The sequence below is a fragment of the Contarinia nasturtii genome, unplaced genomic scaffold, assembly GCF_009176525.2.
Source record: "Contarinia nasturtii isolate CC-2019 unplaced genomic scaffold, AAFC_CNas_1.1 Cnas_scaffold_5833, whole genome shotgun sequence".
Lineage (NCBI taxonomy): Eukaryota > Metazoa > Arthropoda > Insecta > Diptera > Cecidomyiidae > Contarinia > Contarinia nasturtii.
Genome location: NW_022203100.1, coordinates 1 through 10,811, shown reverse-complemented (window position 1 = coordinate 10,811; position 10,811 = coordinate 1). Strand labels below are relative to the sequence as shown.

Below are 10,811 nucleotides of genomic sequence, written 5' to 3'. Positions count from 1 at the left end.
GGCATCTTAATAGATAATAAACATACTACTACTCGCTATTAACATCGATCCTAATACTACTACTCATGTTAATATGCGTAGTATGATTGGTTGTTAATAGTTAATAGCATCCTAATAAATATTATCATAATACAAAATGTATTAACATATCGGATTTGGCACATCTATAACGCTCGGATATGATGGTGCCCCCACATCGGTTCACATTCACATTTTGGTTTGAAGAGAGATAGAGTAATCCAACCTATGAACGAAAAGAAAAACATTCATGTGAATACAATAAAAGTGACCGTTCAAAAAGAGTTAGTTTCTTCACGGATCAATAAAAATGAAATTCATTAAATTGACTTACCATCCAAGGAAACTCTACGACATTAACAGCCTGACCGTATGTAATTCGTATATCTACATCATTGCTTGAATATGCTTTGCAAGCTATTTGCGACGTAGAAACTTTAAAAGAAAATAGAAATAATTATGAAATCAATAAAATAGTGGTAGTTTTTGAAATGAAGTTAAAGCTTTTACGGGTTTTTATTTACCAAAATTTGGAGATTTCCTCAGAAAATTGGCTACCTGTCTACGATCTGAAAAAAAATATATTTTAGTTTTTTCTTACTGTTACCTAACACTAGAGTTGCATTTTTTTATGTTGGCAGCCTCCCATTCCTAAAACCTGTAATATTTTCGACTCTATCAAGAACAATGACCGATTTTATGTGAAAAATTTTAATTTTCAATTGCACAAAATGTTTCTGATGCTTAAATCCAAAAAGTTATTAAATTATATGTAACTAATTTTGCTTAAAAAGAAGCGATTTAACAGAAATTTCATTTTATCGCAAAACTAACTTCATATTTGGTTTTCTCGTACCAAAAAACTCCGTACTAGACATCTTTACAAAATTGTTACCCCATGACATTTTTTTTGAAAACGCTGAAGTATAGTAAATTTAAATACTTGAATTACCATGCTCTATAGCGAAGTGAATCTGAATAAAAAAAAATTAAAAAAATTATTTATTAATAATTTAAATAATTCAATTAATTTACCGGTTTCTTATTCTCGCTGTTTTCTGAATTTATATTGGCTCCATGTTCAACCATATATTTAACTACATCTACGTGACCTAAAAAGCAAAGAGGGTGGTGAGAAAAAAATTTCATGTTAAAATAATTCTTCTCAATTCGAAAATATGTCCAATTACCATACTCAGCAACGTAGTGGAGTGGTGTGTATTTGTATTGATCTTCAGCATTGATATTAGCACCATGTTCGACAAGATATTGGATTATTTCGGCGTAAACTAAAAGGCATAGAAAATAAAATGGTAAAGGTGTCAAACAGATCAATACCCGTCCGTTCGGATTTCTTTTTAATAGGGACGGACCAAGGGGAATGTCACAAAGAACGTACTAGAATTATATAATTCGGAATAAATAGTTTGGGGCAACGTAATGTCAACAAATACACCTTACTGTTCACAGAAACATTAGGTTTTTAATTCAGTTGTCGGCACCTAAACATTTCAATATTTTTGTGAATATATTTTACTTTTCCGCACACCTAGTGTAGGGAAGGTATTGTATTAGGCCAAAAAATTAAAGTCATCCCAAAACATGTTTTCTATGCATATTTAATGTAGAAAACACGATTGGAGATGATTTTGGGGCGTATTAATGTGCGTCGCTGTGTGTGATGTGTCCTGTGCCCTGTGGCGTGTTGCCAAAATTTGTTAACTCGATAAATCTTCTTCCAAAAACTCAATTCAAATTATGACTTTGCAGGATGATTTGGGACTACTAGGAGACGTGCTGATTACTTTTTGAGCAATATCTGTTGACCGGTGTAATTTTTTTTGGTCCGAATGGAGTACCCATACATTTTTTGATCATTTCTCAACCATTTTGGTGACACGATGGTTTCGTGCTCAGACATGAAATTTAAAATGTGACTTCACGAAGTGATTGGGCACTACGAGGAATAGATCTGGTCAAATTTTCAACGACATTGATTGATCGGTGTAAAACTTAGACTCTGAAGAGGCACTTATGAGAAAAATGCCTTAAAATGATATTCTTTCATTTTGAACGCTGAATGAATGTGTAGTTGGGGGTTTTTTGGCACGAGAAACCCGAATCTAATGTTAGTTTAAAGATGCAATCAATTTTTCACACACTTTTCATACAAAAATCCACAAAAAGTTTCATTTTTGTATGAAAGACTTGCCTTTGTGGTACCGTAATGATCTGAAACTTTGAACAGGCTATTTTTGGATTGAAATTTCTTTAAACTTGCTGTGATTATTTATTTTGATGAGAAAATAATATTCACAAGTTTTCACGGTAATTTAAGTTACTGCAACCATACAAAGACCATGATTTCAGTTTATTCCCAAAATTTCGATTTCATGCGGAAAAGTCAGCTTGCGTACGTAAGCCTCTTTATTTTTGTATAATTTAAATAATTATATTAAGCACTTACCACCAAAAGTATATTCACAAAAATATTGAAATGTTTCTGACTGAATTGAAAACTCAATGTTTTTGTCACCATATCGGCATATTTGTTGACATTTACATGCATTTACATTACCACTAATTCCAAACTATTCCAACCTATTTGGACCTATTCCGAATGATATAATTCTAGTACGTTTTTTGTGACATTCTCCTTGGGACGGACACGTTTCATAATGTAATAATTTTTTTTTTTTAAATTTCGATCGAGCAAAATTGTCCAATATGGCGGACACTTATGCTTGGACGAGCAACCTTATTTTGATTGAATGTGGCTTATTTTCAACTTAAACAATGTTTTTCTACATCACAAAAAAAGAAGTGAATATCTTTGAATATACAATAAAAGAACAAAATGATATGCATCCGTTCGAGAAATTTTGTCCTAATTCCCAAACATCCGTCCGTTGTTCTTAAGGAGTAATTACATTCGAATTTTAAAATATGACACTTTGAAGAATGTCCTTCAATTCATAAATCACAAAACCTCACCACCAGAAAGTCCCTCCATCGACCAGACACCTTTAGAAAGTGATGAGAAAAAAACTCCAAGTTAAAATATTTTTTCTTGATTCGGGATGGTGTAATTACCAGCCGCAGTAGCGGAGTGAAGTGGTGTCATTTTATCATTACTTTTGGCATTGATATTGGCTCCATGTTCTACCAGATATTTGATTTTATCTATTTGATCTAAAGTGGTGAGAAAAAAACTTGATGTTAAAATCATTTTCCTCAATTTTACAAAGTGTATGATTACAATCATCAGCAGCGTAGTGAAGAGGTGTTTTTTGCGTGTTATCTTCGATATTTACATTGGCTCCATGTTCAATTAAAAATTTAACTATTTCAATGTTACCTAAAATACATGAAGAGATAGAATTGGAATTCTTTGAAAATTGTTCTTTTTTATAACTAACCTCCGTAACCAGCAGCGTAGTGAAGCGGACTCTTCTGCTTATTGTCTTTGGCATTTATATTCGCTCCATGATCTATTAAAGTTTTTGTTGCTTGCTCTACAAAGCATAAAATATGTTGGTGTTTATTTATATTATTTATATAACAAAATCGCTAAATAATTACCATTGTGTATAGCTTTATGAAGAGGTGTTTCTTTGTCATCATCTTCAGCATTAACGTTGGCTCCATGGTCGACTAGGTACTTCTCTGTTACCTAAAAAGCAAGAAAATTATTGAAAATAATTCTTTTTAATTCGGAGTATTCAATTACCATTCCGAGCAGCCCAGTGAAGTGATGTACGTTTGTAATTTTCTTCTGCTTTTATATGGGCTCCATGTTCTACCAGATATTTTATTGCTTCTGTGTTACCTAAAGAACATAAAAAGTAATAAGATTAATATTCATTAAAAATAATTCGTTTTAATTCGGAGCACTGAATTACCATTCTCTGCAGCCCTGTGAAGTGGTGTACGTTTGTAATTTTCTTCTGCATTTATATTGGCTCCATGTTCTACCAGATATTTTATTGCTTCTACATTACCTAAAAAGCATGAACGGTAACAAGATAAACATGGAATGGCCATAGGTGATGATGAGGGTTCCTAGAGTTCGAATAACCCCCCTCTAAAATATTTTTAGGAATCCTCCACAATTTTGGAAATGAGGACCTTTTTTGGCCGCGAAAATTCTTTCGATTAGCTAGGGGTTTTCGCCAAAAAAGTGAAGAGCAAAACAAAAACGATCTTATCCTCTTTCCTACAATTTTTTTGACATTTTTTTTAGGACCCCATAACAAATGTTCCGTCATCATCTATGCTGGAATGGCACACATGAAATGATAAAAGAATCATTCAATGCACTGCATAAATGTATGCCACTCCGAATGAATGATTGAAAACTATTCGTTTTAATTCGGAGCATTGAATTACCTTTCGCAGCTGCCTTGTGAAGTGGAGTTTGTGTCTCCTCATCTTCAGCATTCACCTGTGCTCTATGTTCAACTAGATATTTGACTGTTTCTGCATGACCTAAAAAGCATGAACAGTAATAAAATTAATTTTCATTAAAAATAATTCATTTTAATTCGGAGCACTGAATTACCATTTTCTGCAGCATAATGGAGTGGGGTATATTCCAACCGTCCATACGCATTCAAATTTGCTCCATGTTCGACTAGATATTTGAATAGTTCGATATTACCTAAAAAGCATAAAAAGTAATAACTAAGAGTACATCTATCACAAAAGAATTTGTTTTAATTTAGAGTGTTTAATTACCATTCTTAGCAGAGTAGAGAATTGGTGTATATTCATCACTATCTGCCAGATTTACATTAGCTCCATGTTCGACTAGATATTTAACGGCTTCTATATTACCTATAAAAACGTGCAAAGTAATAAAATTTATGTTCATTGAAAATAATTCGTTTGAATTTAGAATATATAATTACCATTCTGTGCAGCTAGGTGTAGAGGTGTACGTTTGCTACCGTCTACCACATTGACATTTTCACCATGTTCTACCAGATATTTGATTACATCCACATTACCTAAAAGGGATGAAAAGTGATAAGATAAACATTCATTGGTCATAATTAGTTTTAGCTTGGAGTATTTAATTGCCATTCTTTGCTGCGAAATGAGTGGGGGTCTGTTTGAAAAAAACCTCAGCATTCACACTGGCTTCATGTTTGAGTAGATATTTGACCTCTTCTGCATTACCTAAAAAAGCGAGAAAAGTAATAAGATTTTCATTGACGTCCCTCTTGAATGTCATTATATGGCACACAACAACGACCCCAATCAGCGGCCAGACGGCAAAAAATGAAAAACTAAGTTTAAGTACAAAATTGTTCTAAATGAAAGAAATTTTCAGAGACTTTGCCGCCAGTAGAGTTATTTCTGACTCGCAGAGCACTGAATTACCATTCTCAGCTGCCTTATGAAGTGGTGTTTCTTTGTGAAACCCTTTCGCATTAATATTGGCCCCATGTTCGACAAGATATTTGACTATATCTGTGTGATCTAAAAAGCATGAAAAATAATAAGGCCAATATTCATTGAAAATAATTCGTTTTGATTTGGAGCACTGAATTACCATTCTCTGCAGCCCAGTGAAGAAGTGTGTCTTTATATTTACTTTGAGCATTGATATTGGCTCCTTGTTCTATCAGATATTTAACTACATCTATGTGACCTAAAAATGGTGAGAGAAAAAACTTCAGTTAAAAATATTATATCTCAATTCAAAAAAGTGTACGATTACCACATTCAACAGCCCAACGAGTTGGTGTACGTTCATCCTGGTTTTCTACATTCATATTGGCTCCATGTTCAATTAGAGTTTTCACTGTTTCAACATGATCTAAAATAGATGAAGAGATAGGATTTAAGTTCACTGAAAATAGTTCTTTAATATTCTTATTTCTAACTTTTCTCAGCAGCAAGGTGGAGAGGGGCACTTTTCCAATTGTCTTCGGCATTAACATTGGCTCTGTGATCGATTAAAGTTTTGGTTGCATCGGTTTGGCCTAGAAAGCATAAAAATAGTTGGTGTTCATTTATATAACATAATCGCCAAATAGTTACCATTTTGTGCAGAACGATGAAGAGGTGTACGTTTGTGATCGTCTTCAGCATTTACGTTGGCTCCATGGTCGACTAGGTACTTGATCGCTTCTGTGTTACCTAGAATGAAAGTGGGAAAGTATTTCGATTAAAATTCATTTAAAACAAATATTCTAAATTCAAAAAAGGGTGTGCGGTTATACCCCACTCAGCGGTATAATGAAGCGGTGTATTTTTATCTGCAGATGTCGAATTAGCATTGGCTCCCGCATCGACAAGAGTTTTGATCACATCTGTATGATCTAGAAGGCATTGAATATGAGAGAATTGAATTTTATTGAAAATATATCTTCACAATTTGAACAGCTAGGATTTACCTGCCATAGCAGCTCGGTGAAGAGGTGTACGCTTATCTCCATCTTCGACGTTCACATTAGCTCCATGTGCGAGTAGATATTTGATTTTATCCACATCACCTAAAAAGCATAAGAACAGTGTGGTTCAAGCTTTTCAATTGGCTACTATACTCAAGTGACAAAATTTTGTCGAATGTACCGGTCCGTGATAAAAAGTGCGAAGAATGGTTCATTCAATATTCGATTGCTCATCAGATTATTGAATCAGTTTTTTATAAGTATCATTTTTACTTTTCCGCACACCTAGTGTAGGAAAGGTATTGTCTTAGGCCAAAAAATTAAAGTCACCCCAAAACATGTTTTCTATGCATATTTCATGTAGAAATCACTACTGGAGATGATTTTGGGGCATAATAATGTGTCCTATGTCCTGTGGCTCCTTTTTTTGTTACCGCGAAAACTCTTCTTCCAAAAACTCAATTCAAATTCTGACTTTGCAGGATGATTGGGGACTGTTGGGAGACGAGCTGATTAGTTTTTGAGCAATATCTGTTGACCGGTGTAATTTTTTTTGGTCCGAATGGAGTACCCACATCCATACATTTTTCGCAAAAATCCACAAAAAAATTTCATTTTTGTATGAAAGACATGCCTTTGTGGTACCGTAATGAATTAGTAATAGTCTTAATATAGTAAGTCTAACTATCATGAAAAATAAGAAAGAACTAAAATCTATAGAATTATTTCTCTGCGTATAATGAAAGCACAACGTCATGCACAACGTATTCACAAAAATTAACAAATGAATTGCCGAAATTTGCGATGATTAATATTTGTTTTATTGGGGTACGATATGTGCCAAACCATCACACACATTTTCTGCATGAGTAAAATGTATTATATGACCGTAAAAATCTTATGTACCATCGATGTACCAAAAACAGCTTCTTCCTCTTATACTTCTTCTTTTTATGTCTCTTGATTTTGATACATTAAAAATTCTGTGTTGTCGCTTGAGTAGTTAACTGTTGAGCATTGAAACTATTCATGCATCTTATTGTAAATAGTACATTCAAAGCCTTTTTATACCCTTTATGCTTTGAACACTGATCTTAAATAATTAAAAAAAAACACCAAATTCAAATATTGATGAATTATCCTATATGCTCATCGTGAATTCTATCATTACCTCTTCTGACGGCACTAAAGAGCTGTTGATCCAAACCAGTATCGGAACGTGCAGCTCTCAATTCAACACACAAAAATATTAACACAAAAAAATACTTCATATCTGTTAAATCGCTGATTTTTAGTGAAGAAAACACAATTCACGTTATATTCGAAAACATATATTGCAAGTGCTAATGACAAAATTACTCTGCTCCTCTTTTATAATTACTCCACATATATTTGGAAGTGTCGGTTTGTGTTTGCGTGTATTGAAAATAAAAACTATTTTCTTGAGTCTAATCTCGTAAGGTCAATTCTCTCCCTCTCTTCACCATTCCATTCAATAAGTGACAAAAAATGGAAATTATGAATACGTGACTAAAGCTACATATTAATTACTAGATAATACTAGAATATAAATAGAACAGATAACGGAACACATCCCGAATGAAAAAAAAAAAACAAAAATTCATTTTGTTGACATATACAAAACATAATTGTAGTCAACAAGACAACAACAGTATGAAATTATTTTTTGGTAAATTGGGCAAACTTTAGTAAATTGGGCAAAATATTGATGGAAGCGTATGTTTTGGATGCCTTTTTTGAAAATCGATGAGCGAAAAAAACCATTTCGTTGCAACTTTTTTTTCCTAAAACATCAAAAGTGCATTTTTGTGATCTTATAGAGTTTCTCTAAAACTATCTACAAAAATACTCAAACCAATTCACTTTCATATAAATTCATTCGAAAAATCCGTAACTTTAAATCGAGCGGGGTGAAAATGAGGAGGGTGTCGGCCAAAGTGCCAGAGCAAAAGTTGTTACTCTCAACCAGGCCTACAAAAGCCACACTAAGGGTTTTTTACATTTCAAAAATGAAAAATCCATGCACCCTATGAACAAGAATATATATAATATATTCTACTATTCCATAGCTAAATGAAATCAACTATGTTTCACATTAAGCAATAATGCATTTTTATTGAATTTTGATATTGTATTTCCTAATCTTTTTTACTAATCCTCTCTTTGATAAGCTGCTAAACACTTCATGCATGCAAAAATAATTACGACTGTGACCTTCAAATCACGTAACTACTCGTTGCTCATTCTTACAAAACAACTAAAATTGCATTGATTTGTGTGCCAAAGTGTATTTAATAACACATTGCTAATAAAACGAATACGAATACATTTCAATTAAATACGTTAGAAAGTGACAAAATGTGTCAAGGAAACAGCTCAGAAAAAAACCATTGAGCGTTTCAATCCTTATCGTTATTGCTAGGGAAATGCCCAACATTAATACCCCTCTTTTTCGCTTTGGAACAGCAATTTGTAGTATTTTTTATAGAATAAATAGCTTGACCAACTTGGGATAAACCCAATATCAAAATCAGTTTTGTTTAAGAAATGCACTGTGTGCCATACAGTACTCTATGTATGATACGAATTGCATTTAAATGCAAAATCACAGCGGACGGCAGTTCGCGCGAGTGACGAAACCACATTAGTGTGTTGAAAAGTCGAACTCGCTATATATACACGTAATATACGAAATCCAGACCTAGAAGGCCGTTGGCCCCGGTTGATGTATGGTTGGAAAGCCCTTGGGCTATAGATCAAGAAAAAATATAAAAGTTTGAAAATCGGTCCACCTGTCTTCAAAATATGGTCCTTTCAAGAAAAGGGTCAAAATTCAGTTTCATGACCATAGATGGCACTAAATGAGGTCATTGACCCCTGAAACATCTATATTCTTATTCTAGAGCTCAATACCTTTCCAACGACCCCCTAACCGTCGAAATCGATCAATCCGTTCGAAAAATTTATTATTTTAAAAATTTCATATGAATTCCTATGAAAAATCAAAATGTCTGTCTGTCTGTGGCCAATTTTGCGTAGTTGTTTCTGATCTTTTTGAAACTTCCTGTGATTAAAGTACATAAAAAACTAAGACTTTTTTGTTCCGGCACTTTTCGATTTGGGCGCCATGTTGACCGTGGCCGGCCTCCAAAAGTCACTTTTCGACTTTTTTCCCTATGATCACCGAAGCGCCATGACTTTACACCCTCCCAGACATATGCATATCATTGGAAAGGTCTTGAGGTGAGCTATCGAATGGAGTCATTTTCGGTCCAAAAATTTCAAGTTGGAGTGGCGAAATTGGCCAAAAACCAAAAAGTTACCGTTTGGCCGGACACATAATGGTCATTAGCTCGAAAACTAGCCTTTCATGGTCACTTGAAAATTTCACCGATTTTAAGGCCCAAGTCTAAGCTATAAAATGCCGCATAGCTTATATCCCTAAAAATTCTTGTCTTCACGATATGGCCTTTGATAGTGCGAAAATGGCCAACAAAATTAATTAATTAATTTTAACATTTGAAGTATTTTATGGGCCAAAATGTACTCCAATGACTCTGTAAATATGCTCTATGACTAGCGAAACAAAATTGAACAAAATATCGACCGTTTTGGATGGCTATTCCACCAAAAATCGGCCAAATGTACCAAAAATCGAATTTTCACAAAAAAGTCTAGATGTATGAAATATGAAATCTTAACAACAAATAACTACATGTTTGATGGTTTCCTCGCATAAGATCGATAAAATACCGAATTTAAGTCCCCTACCACCAGGCCAGAAGGTGGACTATCGTCGGGAGAGGTGCATGCGGTTAGTCACAAATTAAATTAAAAGAAATCTACAAAAATGTTAGTATAAATGCAAACTATGCAAAAGGTCATGCAAAAATGGCCATTATTTCATACGGTCGCTGTGGGACCTAGACTTGACATAACCAGGACAAATGCATATTCGTTCGAAAGGACTTAAAGTAAGTTCTCAAGTGGTGTCAATTGCGACTTGAAAATTTCATGTGGGGGTGGCCAAATTGGCAAAAAACCAAACATTGACCGTTGACCGCACACATAACGGGCATTTTTGAAAAAGACTGCATATGTTCTCTTGAAAATTTCATCAATTTAAGCATCAAGTCAAAGATAAAACAATATGCATACCACATACCACTGAAAAATACCTCTGTTCCTCATTATGAACCATAATTTGTATAAATTTGGTCCAAAAATAACCTAAAAATCTATATTTTCATTGTATTTGAAAAATATTCAAATTCATGTGTCTTGAATCTTTAACTTGGAAAATAGCGCTTACAAAACTATTGATATCAAATAAAAAACCTCTATCAAGGTGAAGAACGAGTGACGAGACCA

General features: G+C 33.7%; 1 protein-coding gene across 6 annotated transcripts; it reads right to left on the bottom strand.

The window, feature by feature from the left end:
• Window positions 1-3,437: 3,437 nt before the first annotated feature.
• On the bottom strand, window positions 3,438-7,783 carry LOC116351607 (serine/threonine-protein phosphatase 6 regulatory ankyrin repeat subunit B-like). Of its 6 annotated transcripts, none has more exons than XM_031783726.1 (18): window positions 7,591-7,705; window positions 6,601-6,913; window positions 6,423-6,521; window positions 6,249-6,347; window positions 6,067-6,165; window positions 5,910-6,008; window positions 5,744-5,842; window positions 5,576-5,674; window positions 5,404-5,502; window positions 5,101-5,199; window positions 4,929-5,027; window positions 4,756-4,854; window positions 4,580-4,678; window positions 4,408-4,506; window positions 3,921-4,019; window positions 3,749-3,847; window positions 3,601-3,691; window positions 3,438-3,533 (listed from the first exon to the last, which is right to left on the bottom strand). In XM_031783726.1, exons 2-17 carry the CDS (start codon window positions 6,632-6,634, stop codon window positions 3,651-3,653), a joined length of 1,461 nt encoding a protein of 486 aa, XP_031639586.1. In that variant the 5' UTR covers window positions 6,635-6,913; window positions 7,591-7,705; the 3' UTR covers window positions 3,438-3,533; window positions 3,601-3,650. The 6 variants fall into 6 exon arrangements, with proteins under 6 accessions (XP_031639586.1, XP_031639589.1, XP_031639587.1 ...); XM_031783729.1 differs by lacking the exon at window positions 6,601-6,913 and adding an exon at window positions 7,491-7,512 and having other exon boundaries at window positions 7,591-7,682; XM_031783727.1 differs by lacking the exon at window positions 7,591-7,705 and adding an exon at window positions 7,326-7,481.
• Window positions 7,784-10,811: the final 3,028 nt, after the last annotated feature.